The 24,727-nt window shown below is 42.0% G+C and overlaps 1 protein-coding gene across 6 annotated transcripts in view; it reads left to right on the forward strand.

Annotated features, from left to right (window-relative positions):
* cadpsa (Ca2+-dependent activator protein for secretion a) overlaps window positions 1-24,727 on the forward strand; it is a 278,770-nt gene that overhangs the window by 164,855 nt on the left and 89,188 nt on the right. For 3 of the 6 annotated variants that reach the window (XM_078172262.1, XM_078172289.1, XM_078172354.1), the window contains exons 14-18: window positions 12,940-13,041; window positions 13,129-13,192; window positions 14,054-14,177; window positions 20,898-20,966; window positions 21,894-21,926. In XM_078172262.1, the coding sequence (XP_078028388.1) occupies window positions 12,940-13,041; window positions 13,129-13,192; window positions 14,054-14,177; window positions 20,898-20,966; window positions 21,894-21,926 (392 nt within the window). The remainder of the gene's footprint in view (window positions 1-12,939; window positions 13,042-13,128; window positions 13,193-14,053; window positions 14,178-20,897; window positions 20,967-21,893; window positions 21,927-24,727) is intronic. The other 3 variants (XM_033625614.2, XM_078172314.1, XM_078172334.1) reach the window with 2 other exon arrangements.

Genomic DNA, 24,727 nt, shown 5'->3' on the forward strand with positions numbered 1-24,727 from the left:
TATATATACACACACATGTAAATTCACGTCTAAATGTAAATTTTTTCTTTTCAGAAAATCCAAAAATAATGAGTCCTATTTATTTACATATCCACATCCACACACATCAAACAGAGACCTGCTTTGCCAGTCCAGCCGACGCGCCTGGAGGTCAAGGCATGACAGGTTGACAGGTTGTCATGTGTGACGGCCGAATGTCTCCACTGCCAACGCTGCTGCGTGTGCCCCAGTGCACACACCTCATCCAAACCACCCCCCCATCCAAACAAACACACACACACACACACACACACACACAAACACCCCACCCCCACCCCTGCCTCCTAATAGCCTGCTGGCCTGGAGGTGTTGGTGCACCAAGTTGGACTCGGTTGCCCGGTCGCCTGCTAAAGTGTCAGGATTTGACTTCTGTCCAGCTAAATGTCGACTTGGTTTAGATCGACTGTTTGTGAGGAAATGGCTTTGTAATAAACAACTAGAATATGAACTGCTCTTTATTTGATCTAAAATAAAGGTTAATTCAATTAAATTTGTTGTGACACAACAATGTATGTTTAAAATTTGCTATCTCACAGATTCTAAAGCTATGGATTATGCTTTGGGGTTTTAAAGTGAAGCACACTCTCAACAAATGGTGAGAATTCATGGCATTTTAAATTTCTCATGTACTGCAGGCGTTGAATTTTAAAGATTGTATCAGTCTAAGGATCAAAGAATTTTAAAACACTCATTACCTCAGTGAAAGTAGTAATGTCAAAGGTTGGAATCAGAGATGCAACATTTACATGTTTTTTTCTACATAAAGTTTACCACTCATATGGATGGCATAGAAAATGTGATTTGGATTTAAGAAGAAAATCCACATTAAGTAAATAAAATAATCCCAAAGTCAGTTTTAGTGCATTTCAAATGTTTTATATTTAAAAATAATCTTCATTTCAAATAATTTTTAAACAGATTTAGAGCAGCAACTAACCAATTTTTAAAAAATATTTATTTTTGAATTTATCAATTAATTTGAAAGTTATGTCCTCCAATAGGTGCATAAAATGTCAGAAAATCTGGAGTAAAACATGTTCATCGCAGGTCCCAGGAGTCCAAGCTGACATATTCAGATGTCTTGGGGTGTTGACCAACAGTCCAAACCCAATCAAAAGACAGACAATGCCAGTAATTATTATACGATAGAGATAATAATTTACATTTTTGCCTAGAAAATGGCTTAATTATCAAAATAGTTAATAGATTACTGAACTCATCATTTCAGCTCAAGACTGGCATTTACCGAAAATTAAAATGTACAAAAAAAGAATACACTATACAATACAGAAAATGACCAATTTAGGATTGCCCATGCTACACATGATTCAGAGTCATTTCTAGTTAAAACTGGATTTTTAAAAAAAATTTTTTTATTGTTTTTACTTTTTTTAATTGAATTTGCTATTTCTAAAGCAAACATGTTACATGGTAATCTACCTCAAGGACTAGATGTGGTTGTCCCCCTGCATGTAAAAGGAGATGTGAAAGTGTTGCTGGCTTGCCGTCTGTCTGTCTGTCACTGATGGCTCATTTGCTTGTTGTCGTCATCGGAGCTGTGAGGTCAGGAGGTCAAGCAAACATGAGGAGGCTGCCAAGAAACAACACTCGGCTGGAAGAAAAAAAAAAAAGAGAGAGCCCTGCAGGACTTAATTAGTGTGAAATTTTCCTCTTTCATTTTCTGTCACAATGTGAAAGGTGAGATGGCTTTTTTACTGTGAATTTTTATATGATAATTCCTCTCCTAGTTTTGTGTCATGCTTGTATAAAATAATATATATTTATAATGCATATAATCATCAGCCACTAAAAAATGCCAAAGTAAAAATTATAAACTCAATAAATTAATTATTAGGTGTGGGAAAAAAATCAATCAACTAAAATTCAGTTGCAGAGGTGGAAATAAGCTTCCACTTGTATTATGGTAGCCTGTGAGTAACATGACATCACATCCATCTAAAACAAAAAACAAAAAAAAACAAGCCGAAGCAAGAAAGCAGACAATGGCAGACAGTCCAAGGACACAGACCTTAAGCTGCTTGAATAACAAACTGAATTCAGCCAGCCCAGCACAAACTCCCTGCTGCATCAGCAAACTTTCTGTTGCTGCCTTTACACAAATTAAAAACAGCCTACTGTGACCCCCAGCAAAACTACTGATGGTCCGTCTCTGGAGCTTTTGCCCGCTCTCCTCCTCACAAATAGTCTCCAAGAGGCAGGGAGTGGGACAGAGGGACTGTGGGGTGCATGAAATCAGTCAGTCTTGATATTGTGGCAGCTGCCACAAATAATTCAATATATGGAAAACTCTGCAGTAACATTTAAATGTAGCCGTTTAAGTTTACTTTAAAACGTATGTATTTTTTATGTGTTCTAATGTATATGTACATTTGATCAGGTAAGTAAAGTTAATCTAAAATAGCACCTTTAATGGAGCAAGGTTACAAAGTGCTTAACTGGGCCAAAAGTGTTTAAAGAAAGACCATGAAAAAAGTTGTTAGTTTATTTACCTCTTTTCAATTTAGTATATGATGCTGAAATAACAGTCAGAAAGACTGACTGACGTAATGTGCATTGTTTTTGAAATATGCTTCATGGCATACAGTCTATACAACTGTATGATTTAAATCTTCCATGGTCTAGTGTTAAAAATTGTAATAAATTTGTACAATACATGTAGAACTGGCAACCAATTATCATTACACAGAGGAACCTGCTGATAGTGATCACAGTTACAGGGATGAAACGCTAATATGGATCAAAAATCTTTTGGCAGAATCATTCCTATACAAATGTTATTTAAATAATTTGCTTATAGTAGTAAAGTAACCTAACCACCATGACACTTTACTTTGCAGTAATACATCTGCTTCCAGTTGGCTACCTGAGACTGGTGCTGCACGTACACTGAAATAGTGACAGCAAAACTAATAATTTTCTTTCAATGAAAAACATAGTCTCCTTGAGGAGTATGACAAACTGCCAGAAATGGGCCAGCGAGATGCAGCAGTGTAACTTTGCGTTCTTCAGGCTACCTTGTGTCATCTACTTAAACAACAGGAAACAGTCATGGCTGCTAGTGATGGAGACAGAACAGGGAAAACACCTGTGGTTGGAGCCACCCTAGTCAAGTATAGATAGGTAATACCTGGTCAAGCAAGGCCCCCATTTGATGCCCCCCACGACTTTATATTCAATTGTATGTAATATAAAAATGTCAGTTAGATGGTAATCCGTCTGAATAATTCATTTTAAACTGTATTATCAAATGGAGAGATAAGCATATTGTCCCAGCTTGACTAATTATATGAAGAACAGTCACCACTGAGGCCAAAAACTCATTAAGCATCATTCATTTTTATTTCACTTGCCATCATTTTTAAAAAATTTAAATAGGCATCTCTTGTTACCGTTTCGGTTACTCCTGTAACTTTATACCATGCTGTTAGTGTTGTGTCTACTTAAACAATTATAATAATAAATAAAGTTTTGCTGTTTAATGGCTGGTGACATCAAAGCAACCAGTCTACAGACTCATGCAGTCATGTCCTCCTCAGCCTCATGATTTGCAGCAGCATGCAGAGGCGTACAGGTGACTGTGACACACTGACAGTGTCTGTTCAAATGCCCACGAAAATCGAGAGGAGTCTGGATGAGATGATCGCTGATGCTAAGCAAATTGGTGCTCTTCAAAATCTAACAGGCACTCATGGAGCAGTGCAGCAAATATACTACCCCCCACCACCACCACCAACAACAACACACGCACACACACACACACACACACACATGCACATATGAGGAGAGAGAGAGAGAGAGAGTTTCTCACTGTCTGCTGAAATGACATGTCAAAAGGGGGGAGAGTGTCATGTCTCCTGCTTCTCATCATGCTGTCATGGCCACCAGTCCAACGCCTCTTCTGTCACATGCACTCTGCTCACACTCCACCCAGACCCAACCATGTCACAAATGATAAACACATTGCTCACACACACACACACACACACACACACACACACACACACACACACACCTGCTTGAAAGCTGTAATTGCTATGCGTGTGTTCAAATAAGAATAATCTAATATAATACTGATAATACATTTCAGCTGAGCATAGCTTATGTAAGTGTAATTACAATATGAAATTTGGCAAGCTTGCAAACACATTTTAATTGACTAATGATATTATTGACAGAGAGTAAATAGTGTGCATTTGTGTGAGTATGGCTATCTTTGACTGCTGGAATGTAATGTGTGTGCAGAAATGTAACAGGGAGCATGCCTCAACTTGCACTGCTATTACAGTATGCTACCTTTTATTTTGCAGTGATAACTAGTAGTGATGAGAGTCAGCACCTCCATGTCAGAGGCCATGATATTTATGAACAGTCACAAGTGAGGGACTAAAACCATTACTCTTGTAGCTGCATTTCTTTATTGGCAAGAACTGCAAAAACTTAATATTCTTCTCTACTGAAACATCCATGAGACATTTGGTAACATTCCCAGAGCAATCTATTGCTAAGAATTTAAGAATGTCATTAATGATGTTAGAATATCCCCCCATATCCTGTGATGGTATGGATTGTGGTCAGTGGAACCTGTCTGACACTGTTTCATATGGATGGAATCAGGTTCAATTTCTTGGTCAAAACCAAAGTTCAGGGAAAGTTTTCTTATCACCAGATTTTAGGGTGAATTATGCTCAGATTTATACTAAACTGCCAATGTTAAAACACCCTAAGATAAGTGCTGAAGACTGCCCCAGGACTCACATTCTGAAAGGATAAACTAAGGTCCTGGATGTGAACTAATCCTCACAAGCCTACCAAGAACAGTGCCAGGCTTTGAAGCCAATTTGACATAGTGGCCAAACCGTGGAATTACAATGTCCAGGATGCCATCAAGACTTTTTCCCATAAACTTACATTGGGAAAGAAACATCTGTAAATTAGTGGATGCGTTTTTTGTATGTATTTTTGAGGGTCAAAACCCCTGTGAAATGACTTGTTGATTTAATCCCATTTGGTCTGACAACGTTTCAAAAGTCTGGAAGAGCCACGTGATTAAATCATTTCGGCCTCATTCAAGCGCTAAACTGGCAGTTAGCCACTTGGCCAACGAAAGTTTCTAGTGCGCCTGCTCCATGAGTCAAATGATGTGGAAGCAGAGCAGAAGATCTGGGTTATTTTACACATGAAAGTCAAACTTTTGTGGCTTTCTGTGCCAATTTCTGTGGGCAAGTTTTATTCATAGGTACCAGTGACGTCACATCGATGAGACTGCCGCCATATTTGTAATAATAATAATACATTTTATTTCTTAGGCGCCTTTCTGTCACTCAAGGACACCTTACAATGGATAAAAGACACAGTGCACAGTACACAATAAAATCAATTAAGTGAAGTGGTTAGTGAAGGGAAAACGCGATCTTAAACAGGTGTGTTTTGAGTCGGGACTTGAATTGTGATAGTGTACTGATGTTCCTTATTTCAGGTGGAAGAGAGTTCCAGAGCCGGGGAGCAGAGCGGGTGAAAGCTCTGCTCCCCATGGTGGTGAGATGGGCGGAGGGGACAGTCAACAGAATGGAGGAGGATGATCGGAGGGTGCGAGAGGGAGTGGCGATGTGGAGAAGACTGGAAAGATATGGGGGGGCAAGATTATGGATGGCCTTGAATGCAAGCAGAAGGATTTTGAAGTCAATGCGGGACTTGACCGGGAGCCAGTGGAGCTGCTGTAGGACGGGAGTGATGTGGTGGATGGCGGGGGTTCTGGTGATGACACGGGCAGCTGAATTCTGGACCAGTTGAAGTTTGTGCAGGGATTTGTGGGTGAGACCAGAGAGGAGGGAGTTGCAGTAATCCAGGCGGGAAGTGATGAGACTATGGACAAGGATAGCAGTGGCATGGGGAGTAAGGGAGGGGCGGAGGCTGTTGATGTTGCGTAGGTGGAAGTAAGCAGACCGGGTGATGTTGTTGATGTGAGATCAGAAGGAAAGTGTGCTGTCGAGGATAACACCCAGACTCTTAACCTGTGGGGAGGGGGAGACGGAGCACTTGTCAATGGTGAGGGGGAAACTGTCAGTTTTGGAAAGTGTTGACTGTGTGCCAATGAGAAGAATCTCGGTTTTATCAGAGTTGAGTTTCAGAAGATTTGAGGTGAACCAGGATTTTATTTCAGTTAAGCAGTCAGTAAGGGAGGAGGGTGGGAGGTTGGCAGTGGGTTTGCTAGCGAGGTAGAGCTGGGTGTCATCTGCGTAACAGTGAAAGGTGATGTTATGTTTGCGGAAGATGCTGCCAAGGGGAAGAAGATAAATGATGAAGAGGAGGGGCCCCAGGACAGAGCCCTGGGGCACACCTGAAGTAACAGGGGAAGGTTGGGATGTGAAGTGTTTGAGCTGGATGAACTGAGTGTGGTGAGAGAGATAAGATTTAAACCAGTCTAGAGGAGTATGAGTGATGCCGATGGAGGATAGTCTATTGAGGAGGGTGGTGTGACAGATGGTGTCGAAGGCTGCACTGAGGTCAAGGAGGATGAGGATGGAGAGTAAACCAGAATCAGCTGCCATGAGGAGGTCGTTGGTTATTTTTGTGAGTGCAGTTTCTGTGCTGTGGAGAGGGCGGAAACCAGACTGGAACTGTTCATACAGGTTGTTGTGTGAAAGATGGGAGTGGAGTTGAATTGCTACTGTTTTTTCAAGAATCTTGGAAATGAAGGGGAGATTAGAAATTGGACATAGATTATTGAAGTTGGTGGGATCTGCACCGGGTTTTTTCAGAATTGGGGTAATTGCAGCGGTTTTGAATGGTGTAGGAACAGTTCCAGTGAAGAGAGAGGAGTGGGTGATGGAAGAGATGAGAGGGACCAGGGAAGGGAGGCAGGCTTTGACCAGAACTGTGGGGAGAGGGTCGAGCTGACAGGTGGATGGCTTGGACTTCCGGATAAGATCTGAAATTTCTGAGGTGGTGGGGAGCTGGAAGGAGGAAAAAGAGTGGGTAGGAGGGGGAAGTTTGGGTACGACATTGAGGGTGGGTTGTGAGCTGAGTTGCTGATGGATCGTCTGGATTTTCTGACTGAAGAATGACATGATGGAGTTACAGAGAGCAGTAGAACAAAGGTGAGTTGGTACAGATTCCGGGGCTTGCGTGATATTCTTATACAGTGAGAACAGTGATTTGGTGTTACTTTCGTTGGAACAGATAATACCGGTGTAGTAGTTTGATTTGGTTTGAGTAATGCAGTCCTTATAGTGTAACATATGGTCTTTGTAAATGTCTTTGTGAATATGAAGTCCAGTTTTTCTGTAGAGCCGCTCGAGTTGCCGTCCTTTGGCTTTCATGAGCCGAAGTTCAGGGGTAAACCAGGGGGCGGAAAGGGAAAAGGAGACAGACCGGGTTTTTAGCGGAGCAAGGGAGTTGAGTATTTGATGGAGTCCAGTGTTGTAGTGTGAGACCAGCTGTTCAAGGGTGGATGAATTCTGAGTAGCCATGTGGGAGTCGATACAGGAGGAGAGGGAATCTGAGTTAATGTCCTTAATATTGCGAAAAGAAATGAGACGGGGGAGCTTGGTAGTGGAGAGGGGGAGTCTGATATTGAATGAGAGGAGGAAATGGTCAGTTATGGGGAGATCAACTGTTGTTTGGTCAGAGGGGGAGACACCAGAGCAGCAGATTAGGTCCAGGATGTGACCCTTAGAGTGAGTGGGGGTATCGGTATGTTGTTGAAATCCAAAACTGTCGAGGCAAGATGTGAAGTTTTTGGTGAGAGGGTTGTTGGTATTGTCTATGTGAATGTTGAAGTCTCCCAGCACTATGCTGTTTGGTGAAAGGGTGGATAGGTGGGTGAGCAGAGCAGCAAAGTCATGTAAGAAGTCGTTGTTTGGTATTGGGGGCCGGTAAACAGTTGCAATGATGGTGGGAGTAGGTCCAGAGAGTTGACAGACAGTGGATTCAAAAGAGGTGAAGGCAGGGGTAGGCACCGGCGAGACTTTCCACTTTTCGCGATAAATTATCGCAGTACCTCCTCCCCGGCCGGTGCCATGGGGTTGACAGATGTAAACGAATTCCGGGGGAGTAGATTCATTGATTTGGGAGAAGTCATTGGGTTGTTGCCAGGTTTCGGTTAAACAGAAACAGTCAAAGTTATGGTCAGTGATGAGATCCTGGATGAGATGACCTTTGTTTGTGAGTGAGCGGATATTGAGTAGACCAAATTTGACAGTGGTGTTTTCAAAATTGGCAGCGGTGCTAGCCGACCGGGGTAGGCAGGCTAGCACACTGTGGTCAATGGCCCGACCGGTGTTTCGTGGAGGGGGACGGAAATTAGACCAGATGGATTTTATTGACTGGTTGGGAGGGACGGGGGCGCTAGTGAGCTGGGTTGTGCTTTGTGCTGCTGCTGGCGAGGGGTGAGGAAGAGTGTCTATGGAGGGGGTGTGTGGTGTAAATAGTCAGTCACATGGAGCATAATGTACAGAATACTGGATGTTGGCTGCAAGCATGCGACCACCTGTGGTGTTGGGATGAATGTCGTCGGACTTAAAAAAGGAGGGGCGGTTCCAGAAAAGATTAAAATTGTCCGTAAAGTTAAAACCTCGAGCGTGGCAGGCAGGCTTGAGCCAGGTATTGAGCATGAGTAATCTGGAGAAGCGCGCGTCCCCGCGACCAAATGTGGGGATGGGACCAGAAATAAAAACAGACTTTCCACAGGTGTGAAGGAAGTCCAAGAGGGAGATAAAAGCACGTTTTGTCAGCTCAGAGGCACCCCGAGCCAGGTCATTGGTCCCCACATGCACCACTAGACGGGTTACGGAGGACGGGAGTGACCGCAGCAGCCCAGGGAGCTTTCCCAGGATTTCCAGGACTGTGGCTCCGGGGAGGCAACAGGTAGTGGCGTTGAAGAAGCGGATATTCCGTGTAATGGAGTCCCCAATGATCAGGGTGGTTGGTGGGAAGAGTGGACGAAGATGAGGTTGAGCCGGGAGGGATGGTGGTGAGCCAGCGTCCGGGGCGTGTGCTGACGGCAGGATCGGTGACTGTGCCCGGTAAGACAGGTGTTGCAGTGGGTGGGTCGGCCACCCCGGCCCCAGGAGGAGGAGGAGGAGGAGGGGAGTCCGCCAGCGGCGTGGGGTGGCGCACGCCTCCAGAGCGTCAGAGAACGGCTTCTTTCAGGAATTTGCGCGAGAAGTAGAGGTAGTTGTCCTGGAAGAGGGCTGGCGATCCGTGACACCGGCGGGGAAGATGGCCTCACAACACCCATGGAGCGCTGGGCCGCCGAGACGGCGAGCCAAGATGATCCCGGGCGTGGGGCAGCCGGAGCGGGGAGAAGACGCACCAGCAGCCGCTGAGGCGCCGGGGACTGCGGGGCCATCGGAGTGGGAAGCCGCAGGGACGCCGCCAGCCGCAGGTGTAGGACCAGCCGCCCCGGATGTGGAGCTGCTCGGGCCCAAGGACGGAGCACCAGCGGTAACAGGCGGAGAGGGGCCAGCGGCTCCCCCAGGCAGGGAGCTACCAGAGCCAGGAGTCGTACGACCACCAGCAGCCGTGTGCAGAGAGCAGGCGGCGGGGCCTCCCGGCACCGAGCGAAGATCTGGGTTGTCGGCCAGGGCCTCGAAGCGGTTGGAGAGGCTCAGACGAGGAGGAGAGGCAGTCGCATCCTGGACTCCCTTTCTGCCACGGATTATGACCTCGGCCCAGGATGACTGGAGGCTAGGTGTTGAGGAAGTGAAAGGCCGCGGACAGGTGGAGGTATCCCATGGAGCAGTATCCTGGAGGGCCGCTTTGAGTGAGACTATTTGCATGGATTGTTCGTGGGCAATGTCCAGACAGGAGGTCAACAGGGCCTGTTTATTCTGCAGCTCCTGGGAGAGTCGACGGATGTCATCTTTAATGTCAGAGATTTGTTTATATGCTTTTGTGAGGGTGGTGTTGTTGCAAGCCATGGCTGTAGCTTATATGCTAGCGTAGGCTGAGCTAGCCGGCTAGTTTAACATGGACCGTTAGCTGCAATGCTAACCCTGTAGCCTGTAGCTGGCCTGGTGGTGAAGGCTGGTGGCTGGTAGCCTGTAGCGGACCTGGTGGTGAAGGCTGGTGGCTGGTAGCCTGTAGCTGGCTTGGTGGTGAAGGCTGTTAGCTGGTAGCCTGGAGCTGACCTGGTGGTGAATTTTGTTAGCTGGTAGCCTGTACGAGCTGGTAGCGTGTCTCTTCTGGTATGATGCAAACAATCCGATACAATCTATCCAATCTATAATCCACAGACCTTGTTGTGAGCAGTTTCATGTAGGAACTATTTTCTTTCTACCATACTAAAATCCCCAACCCTTTCACCAACCAGGGGGAAGCGTGCATGGACAAGAGGCTTGTGCTAGTAACAGGGCGAGATGTAAACATTGATGTCGTCCTCCTCAGCTGAGCTGTGTCCGATTTGACCATACCCCTCAGTTTTGCTATGGCAGTACACACCTCACACCTCACACACAGACGGAGATTCAACTTTATGAAGCTTTTTACATTTTCGGTTTTTGTTGACATTGTCAGAAAGGTGATAATTACACTTTATGTTTATTATTAAGGTTGTACTGGGTGGTGCTGGCGTGCTGGAGTGTAATATATTAAAGTGTTCCTAATATTTTGTCCCCCTCAATATATGTTAATGGATTGGGCAAAATTATGAGAACACCGCACAATATAATGCACTCCAGTACACCAGCACATAATGTATAATTATCACCTTCTTGACAATGTCAACAAAAACCCAAAATGTATAAGCTTCTTAAAAATAGCATTTATGGCATAACCATTGGATTGAATTGCATTAGACCGCACAAGTGTTACCTAATGAAGTGGCCGGTGAGTGTGTATTATATTTAAGGACCCACACCACGACAAGAGTAGGTATGACATCAGCCTAAACCACAAGCTTTTGAGTGTACCGTAATCAGATAACGTTAGCTAACATTAGCATAAGACAATGTGAATCTCCATTGAGGTAGCTAACATCACGTTAGGTAATGTAGTGTCTGGCTGTCGGTGTTAATCATATGGCATCTGAAGTTAATCATGTTTCGCGTGTTTTGTAAGGGGTTTTCAAAGACTAAAATAAAAATTAGAGTTGAGGACTTACCGGACACGAAGTGTTGACTGCACAACCTGGAGTTAGCTGTTGGCTGCCAGTGGTCTCTTCTTATCGCAGCCAACCATTTATTCTGCCAGTCTACATCCTTTGGGATGGAATAAAACTGCAGTCTGGGGTTTCTTTGTCGACTGGTATCACAGCCAACAGCACAACATATTCCTGGCATCGTTCAATGAACATAAATTTTCGGTCTCTCACTGATTTTCCTCCTACTCTACTTGTTTTGGTAACGTGACAACGTTGTGACCTGTGACCTGACTGCTGTGGGAGGACACAAATATGGCGGCGTGAAAACACTGTGACATCATGTGGTCTTGATGAATAGGAATGAACAGGGACCTGCCTCCAATGTTGTATCCAGTTCTCTTTATACATCCATGATCTTAACCCAGGGCTCCAGGCTGTGACCATTTAGTCACACTTTGTGAACATTTTTGGAGTCAGTATTACTCATTTTTTAAGTAGAAGCACCAGTGCAACTTGCAAATATGCCCCCCATTTTTTTCCCGTCATGTATCGTAAAACATCAGGAAGGAGTGAGAATTGTTGTGTTTGTGTTGCTTCACTGGTGTCTTCTCTGCTCTACTCGCTGAGACTGCTCGGCTCCGCTTGTTTCAGTCTCCAATTAAGCCGCGACTGGTTTGACCACAGAGATGCAAGTGATGGCGAGCTTGACTGCAGCCATTTGCTTGGTCAGCTGTGTTTCTCGGGTGGTTCAGAAGCAGCATCTGATGTTTCTGCATCAGGCTAGCAGTTGCTCACGTCTCCATGATCAAAAAAAATTGTTGTTGGGGTGCCCCTGTATTCTGACCTTTATGGTTAACTCGATGAAGTGGTCCAGGATATTTGTCACTAAGCCTGCTTTTCAAAATAAGGTGTTAAGGAAGAGTATAGAAAATACATATATGAATATAAGATTTATTTGATCGTTGTCACAGGACCTGTAAAACATGCTCCCTGTGTCCCTTATGAATTAAGGAATCCCACTAAATTCTGAGGAAAAATTACTTTGTTCCTTGATTTTGGGTTGCTGGAAAAACACCTTGAAAATGATTACATTTCAATAAAAGACAACCCTGACAACTTATAGAGTCAAAATTGAGCATTTTTATTGTATCAATTTGGAAAATTGCCAAAATTAATGCCCCACATTAGTGCAGCCTGAAATAGCTGCATTTCTAAATACTTGAGGTGTAAACATTGATAAATTGAGCAGCAAACAACAGCAAACTTCAGAACTAAGTAGCGAAGTGTTTGTGACTTTTTCCTTTTAAATAAAAAGTACATTATTTCTTTAAATAGTGTTTTTATTACCAAAGCATTTATTAGTAATACAGTGAAGATAGAAAAATATGGACATGTTGCAATGATTGTCAATTTAAATGTTGCTCCTAAATATAGTCCTGGAGCCCCTAACATTTTCAGTAGGGAACACCAGTGCTACAAGTGGAAAAAGGCACCCTGGAGGTCTGCCCTAACCCCATGGTGCTGGGACCTGGCTGCTGTTTTGGTATACTGTGTCCTACAGTGGTTTGTTGTGTTCCTAGAACCTGTAGCGATTCATAGAGGCATCAATAATGTGTAAATGTATATGTAAATTAAACAAAGATATTCAGAAATATTTACTATTTTCACCAAATGTTTTAAAAGTCTCTCTTCTGTGTTCAGTTGGTACTGTAGACTACTCAACTCCCCAGCTCTGAAAGACAGGCCGCCTGGAGAGACCGCAAAACCTTTAATTGCTAGTATTTCCTCTTGTCTTTCAGGCCTGATGGTATTGGCACAGTGACTGTGGAAGAGAAGGAGCGCTTTGAGGAGATCAAGGAGAGGCTTCGGGTGCTTCTGGAGAACCAGATTACACACTTCAGGTAGGAACTGCGTACAACAACCATGTGCTGATCTCATGCCTAACTGGACTGATAAAGGTTAACATGAAAGTCCAACCTCTTCAACAGGTACTGCTTTCCATTTGGACGGCCAGAGGGAGCGCTGAAAGCAACTCTGTCCTTGCTTGAAAGGGTAAGTCATCTTTATTGCTGGACAGATCCATTCAAGTTTTTTTTTCAATTAATTTAGATTTCTATTATGAAATAAACAAGCTCAGAAAAAGTTGGCGTATGTGTAGCTGACACACTCTTGACTCCAAACGTCAAATAGCCTACTGCAGCTTGATCAGTGGCTCTAAGTTTCAAATCAAAGACACTTGGTTAGGTTTAGAAAATGATCATAGTTTGGGTCAAAGTAAGTATGTTTTTTACATAAGTTCACTTTCGTAAGTAAGTTAACGAGTATGTCACCTAACACATCATGTTGAGTCTTAGTTTCACACGGGCCACGAACAGCAGTCTTTTGGGTAAAAGTCCTGTTTTTGTTTCATCTTGGGAGTCGCTCCACCATCTGCCAGGTTAGCACGAGCTAACACAACAGTAGTGGCTAACATGCATCATTGAGCCATGCAACAATTCCAACAAACTCCCATCACCACCAAAATGGCTCAACTTTGTCGATAAACCAGTTATTAATCATTAGGTAATGTTAGCTGTGTGATGCTAACAGTTAGTCCTGTGTGTGCAGGCGGACTCTCAATTAACAAATATCCAATCACAGTCAAATATTCAGGTCAAGCCCTGGTGTGCAGTTAGTTCAGAAAACAAAAACTTAATATCAGTGCCAGTATTCTTATACACACAGTAAGTGTGTCATTATTTATTCATATAAATGTATAAATGTGTCTTCTGTGTGTGGCCCACTTTCCTTCTGATGTAAAAATAGTTTTTCAGTCAAACATGTTGTTAGTGGTTGACATTTGTCATTATTTGTCTTGTCACGATAAGCTTTGCTGTACGCTGAAAATAAAAACTCTTGCTGTGTCTTTCCTAGGTTCTCATGAAAGATATTGTCACTCCGGTTCCACAAGAGGAAGTCAAGGCTGTGATCCGTAAGTGTCTGGAGCAGGCAGCTCTGGTCAACTACCAACGTTTGTCAGAGTACGCAAAACTGGAGGGTAAGTTCACACTGCTCCCGTGTATTGGTAGTAGTATAGTTAAAACGCAGCATGGGTGTTCTGTCTTGATTCATCTGTTAATGTAACAACTCTAAGCCTTATCAGTCAGTCAGAGTTACTGCAAGAGTTTCCTGTCACATAAGAATTCAGATGTGAAAGCTCAGTGGGGCAGAGTTTGTTAAATGTGGTTATATAACGTGGTTGTTACAAGAAAGCCAGTCAAAAGTGTTCTCCAATTGTAACCAAGCAAGGATAAAATGAAATAACACTGACAAACACTGATGAAAAAACTACTGTTTTTAGTACTGTTTTTATTGGCCAGGGTGTGTAGACATCATTGTCTTCCAACTGTTAGAATGAAAAGGTGAAGACATTAACTGTCTCTGGTTTGCTGCTTTGGGAATAACTTCTATAAGTTACAACTAGGGATGTCAAAGGTCAGCCATTAATCTGTTAACTGCTGAGAATATGGTTATACATGTTGGTCTATAAGTTAATTTTGCTACCCTTAATAATAGCACTAGCACTATGCTTTACCACATTAAAAAAGCTATAAGGTATTCATGCTACATTGGTTAGCTAGCCTTGACTGCTCTGCACTTTGCACCACACAGCTTGGCTGAGCTAGCTAGCAACACTGCTTATTCAGCGTTTACCGCTAGTAACGTTGTCCTGACTACATGGTGTCAGGATGGCTTTGTTGTGAAAACATTGTCTCCACCCTTTGCCCCCCAAGTCTGCCCTGGTGAGTAAGCAGCTTAATACTGTACTGCAAAACCTCTTAAGCATTGTTAACTATGTTATTACTGTTAGCTCTGTTAACACTGTTAGCAGTGTCAACACAGCTAGTGGTGCTAACATAGACTAGTTAACAATGCTTAAGAGGTTTGGGGCACAAAATGAAGCTGCTAACTCACCAGGGCAGTCTTGGGGGGAGACTGGGGAGTGGGCACGATATTTACGCAGCAATGCTGTACCGGTTGGGTCAGGACGGCATTACCAGTGGTGATCACCGAGCAAGCAGCACAGCTAGCAAGCTCCCAGTTAATCCACATGGTGTGCAGTGCAGAGTGGCCAAGGGTGGGCAGTGGGCACCATGTTTCCACAGTTAAACTTAGCTGGTCACATGAATGACAGCAAAGCAAAGAAAATAGAGGGCAAGACATTTACATCGCAATATTATTTAAATTTCACCACTTCTTAATGGTTAGCGTTTTAAAATGTTGCACTAAAGCTCACTGAATCAATAAAGCACATGACAACAAGAAAGCACCACTTGTATTTCTTGTTATTTTGCTTTTTTTTCCTTAAAAATGAACCACTTATTTACCAGTTAATGGGTAACTGAAACTGACATCCCTAGTTACTACTAATGTACATAAAGCTACTTGCTGCAGATGTACGTTTTCAGTAGGGATCCTTAGACTGAAGCAGCCATACAGTACTGTTGTTTATTTTACTGTGTTTATTAATTTTAAGTCTGAATTTCAAAACAAAGCCTAACTTCTAAGTTCTTCTTCACAGCTGCAGATGGCATGACAGTTGTTTTAATCCAAATGCTCTGTTTATTTTGCCTTACCTTCAGCTTATTTTAGTAGCAAATGTACAGTAAGTAAAAATGCATTCAATTCAGTCTTTACGCTGACTCTGTCCACCATGCCTCAGCTTCTTTTTCAGCCAAGTCCTAAACTGCCTCTGTCTCCCACTTTGACCTGCCTGGTAGCCGAAGTGATGCTCCTTCTCTTCCCTTTCTCTGCCTTCCTCTTCCTTGCTCTGTGATGATTTCCATACTCACTTTTCTCTTTCCTTTGTCTATTGGCTTTTGCTGCTTCTTGAAAACTGCTGCTGTTTGAAAACAGGAAGGCCAATAAACAAGACATTATGGGACTGCTTCTTGTGGCAGTTCAGTGTTTTTTTCTGTTGCATGGTCCAGGTTTACTTTAATAGGCATCATTAATATTTTGCAGACATCTGAAACATTTTATCCTAACCTGAGTCGGAACACTTATCTGGTATACCTATTTTAGTGCAGATTTTTTTCTCTTCTGTCCTTTTTATGTTTTCTTTATTTCTTCTTTTTTTTGTTACAGTTGTGATAATTCTTCAGATTGCACTTAACCTACTGTATCTGTGACTCTAAAGTTCTTTAGCATCACTGACATTTGGGAAGTATGCTTTTTTGCTGTCTTAGCCAAAGTGATATCAGTTTCATACCTGTATGTGCGGTACAGAGATAGGTCCTGTATGTGTTTAGACTAGCTTAGCACAAAGCTCAGCTGAAAGTAAAAAGCACACCATTAACAACTCCTGTCTTATTTACAAGTTGCACCTTGTTAATTAGGAAGCTAATCACCAAGCCATTCAAGAGCCATCTAATTTGTTCACAGAACCAACCTCTAACTGGCCAAACTCTCTGTGAGGACTGGCTTTTTGAGATGCTGGGTGTAGTCACTGTATTGTATTGTAATTTTTGACTCCATGCCAGCAATAGCGGTGGCTGGAGGCATGTTTTCAGGTTTTCCGTCAGTCCCAGTCTTGTGAAAGTGATATCTCAGGAACACCTTGAGGGAATTTCTTTTTGGCATACACGTCCACTTGGACTCAACGATGAAGTGATTAGATTTTGGTGGTCAAAGGTCACTGTGACCTTGCATCTGTCTCATTCTAGCGAACTCAATACTTCAAGAATGTCTTGTGGGAGTTTCCTGATATTTGGCACAAATGTCCACTGGACTTAGGAATGAACTGATTAGAATTTGAGGGTCAATGGGCCTCATTCACAAACAGTGTGTATGCACAAATCTGTGCTTAAACTGTGCGTACGATCGTTTGACGCACAAATCCGGGATTCATCAATATTTTCTTACCCGAATTTGTTCTTACTCTGCGAACAAATTTAGAACTGCCTCAGACCATACATACGCACAAATGAGGAAGGCCGAACTGACTTAGAAAATGCAAACATACCTTTTAAGTACATGCAGAGTCTATAAAACCACATTCATGAAAAAGAGATTTAATTAACATTTTTTTAAAATAATTAATTTATTAATATATTGGCCAAATGGATTAAATTACCATGAAATTGACACACGTTCACCCTCATCATTGTGACAATTAAAATATTAACAATAACATGAACAGAAAAACTATCACTCCATCAGCGTGCAGATGATCTGTAATGCCGACTGCTATATCCTTAAGGCTGTGGCCCGCTGGTACAGTGGGAATGCGTTTGGAGGCAGGTGCTGTGAGAAGTGGATGGCTTGTTGGTGAGCATCTTTTGTTCTAGTCTTTTATTTCAATTGTTTTAAGTTAGTATTTTCAGTAAGTCTCTATTCCGTTAATGTTAAAATGTTATATTGTTTAGGTGACCGGGGATATGGCCTTAAAACATGGCTGATGACACCATACGCAAACCCTGAAACCCCTCAAGAGGTGCGCTATAATAACATACATGCCCACACACGCGCCGTAGAGCGCACTTTTGGCGTGCTTAAGGGCCGTTGGATGTGTTTGGATCAGATACGGCCGGTGGCAAACTACTTTATACCCCTGAGAAGGTGTGCAAGATCATCCTGGCATGCTGTGTCCTCCACAATCTTACAATGACCCATGGTATTCCTGTAAGACCTGGCGCCATCACTTCTAACAAACTGTGAAATTTACTACTTCTCTCCTCGCGTAACCGCTTCCTTCATTCATGAATCACCTCTAGGCAAGCGGTTTCCTTATATGGAGAAATGGGGGCGTGGTAGTATGCTGATTGCAGATCGCGGACATGCGCCTGTCAATTTAGAATGGTTCTGATTTACTAACATACGCACGGTGGTGAGAACAAAATTGGCCGGTACACACGTGTCATGAATCCGACGGTGATTTTGCGCAAGTACTTATTTTTTGCGGAGAGTAAGAACATTTCTGCGCAGATATTAATGAATGAGGCCCAATGTCACTGTGACCTCACAAAACATGTTTTTGGCCATAACTCACGAATTCACATGCTAATTCTGACAAAATTTCACACGGATGTCTAATAGGATATAGTGATGTTGTAATGACGTTTTATATCCAAAAGGTAAAAGGTCAACTTCACTGTGTCATTTATATATTTACAAAGCACTTTTCTGGTCATTATTTAGCATCATAACTCAGGAACAGAAGGGGAGACATTTGGTCAGATACTGAATTAAGTAACTAATCTTGGGTGCCCACCTTGAAATTGAGCTGATTGTATAGATCTTCTGTGCTGCTGGGGGGGAATGTGTGTGTGAAGTGTCCATATTTTAACAGATATGGATGTAATCTTGAATTGCAACTTGACTGGTTCGTTGAGGCATACTGTTGTATGTAAAGTGTCAATTCTAGTTAGAAAAAGAGCTTGAAGGCTAAGTCTTCCTGAACCTGAACCTTAACCTGAACCCAAGAAGTGATTTTTTTCTCTGGGCTAAGCTGGGCTAAACATATACAAGCTCTACCTGTACTGGACAAACACAGGTAAAACTGGTATCACTTGTCTCTTGAGTAATATCCCTGTCATACAAGAGCGTGTGTCACTAGCAAACATGTTGGATTGCATTTAAATGAGATTGGTTTCACAAATGAATCCTGAAAAGTTGTAGAACTACCAAGAGTCACATTGCAGGGGTGAGGGTCAGAGGTTAATTTCTCTTTCTGACTTGTCCACCTATGCACTCCCTGTTTCTCTTGATCTCTAACTGTATGAAATGTCAATTATAGTAGAAACTCTTGTTGAAAGCCAAGAAGTGCTTGACCTGCAAGTCACATCAGAGGGAGGTTGCCTTGCTAAAATCAGCTAATGCATTAAAAATAGTACAAGACAGCAAATAACTATATTTCCCAAAATACTGTTGTTCAGTTACCCTAATTGATCTACTTAACATGGTCAATTTAAGACGATGTCTGTAAAGAAATCATTACCTCCCTGAAGACACTAAGGATGATGAACCTTAGTTTCTCAGTTGTGATTGTTGATTATCCCCAAAACCTCTTTCCGTCATACTGGTGTGCTTTTTGACCGATGGGAAAAAAACCTCTGGTATTTCAGATTTTACCTCTGCTTGGCAGAACGAATGGTTAATCCAAAGTAGACCGCCTGTAATCTTTGAACTGTTGACTTTGGCGTATCAATAAAAATCCTGGTCATGGATCAGTCAGTGTCATCCAACTCAGATATGAGATGTGATGACCTGATGAAGTTTAAGGACATATTTGTAAGGAAAGCTGTCAAAGGTGCTTTATGTAGCATTTTAACTGATTATTACAGTGCTAGTACTCGACCTATTACTTTAGTTTGACACACCAGTGTTACTATGGTAAAACAATAAATCATATAGTAACTTTAATCAGTTTCTTGTAGGCAACATTGTAAAAGCAGACAAATAGTAAAACAAACAAAATAGAGTCATTACAAAGATATGTATCACATTACATCAGCTCAGTGTCTGTCTGTGGTTTAAAGCTCATCTGTCACTTTGTTGACAACAACTATAACTTTTGTTGAAATCAAAAAGCAAATTAGATTTTGTTAATTTGTGATGTATTGATAATTCTGAAATGTTAAAAATTAGCTATAAAAAATTGTAAACCAAAGTACTACCTAGAGTATCCTAAAAATAAAGGAAAGTCAGTATGATTTAATAGGAATCAATTAATGGGACAGCTGTAGAGAGGAACCTGAAAATGATTGGCACACGAAATAATTTTAAGGTAATATTTAACAGATGTGTATTAAAATGTATGTATATTGACATAAGTATAGCAGGGATAGTGTAAAATTATGTTAATTTTGATATCAGAAACGTTGTGTATTGTAAAAAGGGTAGACTGTAGCCTGACCTTGCAGCTTGGTCTAGGACTAAGTACTGCTAAAACAATATTCCTGCAAAGTTGCATTGTTGTCAAAGTACTCTTTTGTTGGGAGCAATTTTCTTTCTGATTTGCAAATAGTAATTTAAGATCTCAAAAAGATACCAACAAGTCCTCCAACTCATATGACCTCATCGGTCACATGTTCCCACCCTTTCATGCAACCCACAAGAGCGGTTATTAGCGCCCCTTCTGGTGAGGTTAGATTTTAGCAAAAGAATCATGGTTGGGCATCATCATGTTAGATACTTATCGTGAGATTATGTATTCAATGTAATGTGACTATGTGATGTTAAGTAATATGACTTCAGGTAACGTAATATTACGTATGTAACTAGAAATAATGTAACACCGTACAAGTACAGCAGTCTGTTGGGTGAAAGTCCTGTGTCTGTTTGACCCATCAACCACTGTGATCTCTGCCCTACTTGAACTTTGTTACTCTTTATACTATGTCACCTGACTTCCTCCTGTGCTCCCATCATATTTTCTATGGCTGCTAGAGCTCACTACCTACACTAAACATAAACATGGGTCATAATAAACTGCTCGTACAAACAACCTATGGGGCGTGTTTTCGGGATGGATGGGCTCAATGATACATATTGCACCTTTGATTTAAGATTTAAGATTTTAATTAACTGAACACTGATACACCAATATGCTTTCATGGCTTGAAATATGTGAAATTGTAGGATACTAAATAGCAGCACAAACAATGCAGGTAATGGCCCTGAAAACCTCATATTGGTCGAACCCTGGTGATCTCTGTACTCGTCTCTCTGACCCTGGCCTCTCGCATGCCTCGGTATCCTCCCTCTTTCTCTGTAGGGAAAAAGAGAGAGATGTATGAGCATCCTGTCTTCTGCTTGGCGTCTCAAGTCATGGATTTAACCATTCGTGAGTACCTTCCTCATTCCCCAGCCCCACCCCCCCACCTCTGCACCCTTTTATTTTTCTCTACAACCAGTGCACGCCAACCACAACAAGCGTTTTCACATTTTTGTCATCCCAGATGTCATTTGGTTCATTTGTATCTGTTGTTTTAGTCTGTAAAGTCTACCTGTTACAGCTTCTTGATGTCTTTCAAGCTCAGTTTGTCTCTTAGTCACTTTAAACACATTCTAATCTTTCTGTGAGCTTTTTTCTGTCCTACCCAAACCCCCTGTTCTTTGTCTGTCTGCGACTTGAATGCATTTTTACTTTGCTTGTGTGTAAATCTTTTAAGTGTTTAAGATCATGGTACATTCAAACAGGACACCTACATAATGCAGTTATTGAAAGGCCATCTTATTTTGTTCTCAATCATTTGAGTGACACATCTTTGGACTCAGGTTTAGGTGAGTTGTCAAAGGAAATGTTACATGTTCCTATTGTGGATGTGCCTCTGTCTTTGAATGAAAACACCTTTAAGTGCTGATACTGATGGCATATACAATTTTACAATGATTTTCACAGGTTTTTATGATTTTACAGATTTCATCATACTGGATTTTAGGTCAAAGTGATGCTTTGTTTTATGTGTTTTTTTCCCCCATGCCCCCTCTAAAGTTTTCTGTTTCATAAATCACACTGAAAGATGAAACCTTTTGGTCTGAGGCTGAAGATATATTTTGAATGTGTTGTTATTGAACAGTCAGTCTAACCTCTACCTTCATTTCTGACTCGTCCTGTCACTGACCTCGTCTGTCCTGTATTACTCAGTTTATACTACCTATATTGAATAATCTCTTCTCTCTCACCCCCTCTACCTGACACTTTCCCACCTCTTTCTGCCTGCTCTCCATCCTTGCAACCTGTCCTTAAATTAAAAAAAACTTTACTTAGTGGAGAAATCTCAGGAAAAACTGAAGGATCCAGGTGATGTTGTACTGTATGTCTAATCTCTGCTGTTAGCTCATTTCTCAGTCTATCTTAAACCATACCACCATAGACCCTGTCACTACCTTCCTGTCACTACCTTCCTGATCCCTGCAGCGAAACCTCAAAGAACATGTTTCAGGAATGCTGTGACCACCAATCTTCACACCCCCTTTGCGGTATATTGCAAATATTTAACTGAACTGCAGTTTCGCAATGATAAAATAAGAATATTAAATACTACTTTAAATTGGACCTTGCACAAATGATACACATTTTTTAAAAGCATAAGAGCTGGTATAACATTGACAAGACACAACAAGAGAGCAGAAATGAATTAATGACTGACAAATGGAAAGAGCAATATTCAAGATGATTCACACGTTGTGAGTAAAAATTGCTTCTGCCAATGAGTAACCCAAGAGAGCCATAGAATGCGAGCATCCACACATGGTAGAAAACACTGTTTGAATGCAAGTGACATTTAAAGTATTTTAATCCATAGGCTTTTCTTTCAGAAAGGTGTAAAATACAAGAAATTGGATGTGGCTGATACTGAATTATTATTTCTAAGGTCACTTAAGATCTTAAACAACATCCTAGATTTCTGCATTAAAGTAATGGTTCACCCCAAAATCAATAAAAAATATTTTCTCTTACCTGTAGTGTTATTTATGTAGAACTTAATTTCTTTCTACCAAACTATAACTGCAAACCATATCACCGTGGAGAAAGAAGCATGCATCTACAGCTAGCTCACCTGGCACCACTGAGCTAGCTCAAGGCCCTGACACACCAAGCCGACGGTCCACTGTTGTTCAGTGTTGGGCTGTTGGCATCTGTCGCTGTAGTCTGTGCTTTGTGCCCCGCACTGTTGGCCCTCGTTGGCCCCCATCTGCTGTTTTTGGCCGATTCAGCATGTTGAATCGACATTGGAGATGGTAGATCCTGTTGGTGAATGAAATCACTCTGATTTGCAGTTCAGCTCAGCGCACAAGAGGAGAAACAGAAGTTAGGAAAGTAACCAAACAGCTAAAGACAGGAGTGAGTGAGATCAAAACAAATTTGTTACATGAGGTAAGATTATTTTCTCTCGCCATTGAGCTCTTTAGCAGAAACTTTTCCCGATGGTTTGTGTTATTGTTCACTGGCTCACGGTATATATGATCTGTCCATTCAACATTGGATTGTGTTGTTAATGTGCTAACTAGCATCAAGATAGTTTTCGGTTTTCCTTTTTGAATGACAAATACCAACTTCCGCCATCTGCTGGTGTGAAGAGTTATTTCCTCTGACACAGGCACAAAACACACATACTGTTTGGTTTTCGGCTGTTGTCTTTGCTTTGTGCATCTTTTTGGCTGAGACACAGGCGATGTGACGCAACAGCCAATGCAACAGTTGGCTTTCGTTGCCACTAGTTCTCTGAAGTCAGTTTGGTGTGTCTGGACATTGACATTACTGCTCAGCCGAGGAGAGTGCCTCTAGTCCAGAGTAGATGCACATTCCCTTCTGTGCAGTGATGAGGTTAGCATGTTTAGTTCAGTCGGAGATAAATAGTTCCTACACGTAACTGCTCACAACAAGGTCTGTGGATTATCTTGAGCAATTAGGTCATGATTTCTGGAAAGAGACGTTGTTAAGTTTTACAAATAATGGTTTGAGGCATTCATAAGCTGAATGCCATCTTGTTCCATTATATTGGAGAGAAGGCAGACATCTCTATGGCCGATATTCTCAAAACTCTGCAACTCACACCAAAAGAATCTAGACAGATAGATAGCAGTACAAGTAAGAGCTATTGTTTGGATTTTTGATTTTGGGATTAATGGTCTCTTTAACATACCTAGCATGATACTAGAGCCAGTAGATCCTAAGTGTCTACTACACAGCAGTGACAAAGCACTTGATTCACTGCAATTGGACTTGTCAACAACTTAGACAATCTGTGGTCAAATAATACCTTTAAACTTCCAACATGCCAGAAATATCTGTATTAGTCATAAAATGTCAAATATCCCAATGAAGCATTTAATAGTGATAACCATCAAAACCTGAACTGTCCTGTCTCAAGCTGACATAATGACACTGTCAACTTGCTGTCCTGATTAGATCTTACAAGGTTGGAATCCATTAGTCTGACATTGCCAGATGAAATCATGAATGTGAGTTAGTTGGGAAACTTTCTGTTCATTTTCAACTTCCAAGGGGTTCAGTGGCTGTAGGTCAAAATGCCTTGGGACACAACCGAACAGACCTACAACATATCAGAGCAACACCATCAGTATTTTTACCATCAGAATTTAAAAATAGTACTTCAACAGAAAGTTCCACATCAGCTGCAGCCATCTTGGTTGGTTTCAAAAATGCCTCAATGGAGCTTCTCCTGGAAATCTGTCTGGACAGGAGGGGGACCTGACTGACAGACCTAATGAAACATGAAACATGAAACATGAGTTTGCAGATTCGTCTCATTCCCAGGCTAGGAGTCCATTAAAAAACAAAAGGTAATCAAACAAAGTATAACTTGGTAGACAACAGTTATCCCTTTGTTGTCAACTCCCCCCCCTTTAAACCAGTACAGAAGTCCTATTCTGTGGAATCTTTCACCCATGCAAGCATGACTTAAGCTCCAGCAGGCAATCGTCCATCATCCTGCTGTGTTGTCCACAACATCACTGAGCCACAAGAGCTCACATACACAATTTGGAGTTTTTAGGACATGCACTGTCATTTCATTCTGCTCTTCAATCCTACCAGGACTTGGGTAATAGATACAGTCTTTTGCATCCTTGCAGCTG

This window comes from Epinephelus lanceolatus, chromosome 1 (assembly GCF_041903045.1).
Source record: "Epinephelus lanceolatus isolate andai-2023 chromosome 1, ASM4190304v1, whole genome shotgun sequence".
Classification (NCBI taxonomy): Eukaryota; Metazoa; Chordata; class Actinopteri; order Perciformes; family Serranidae; genus Epinephelus; species Epinephelus lanceolatus.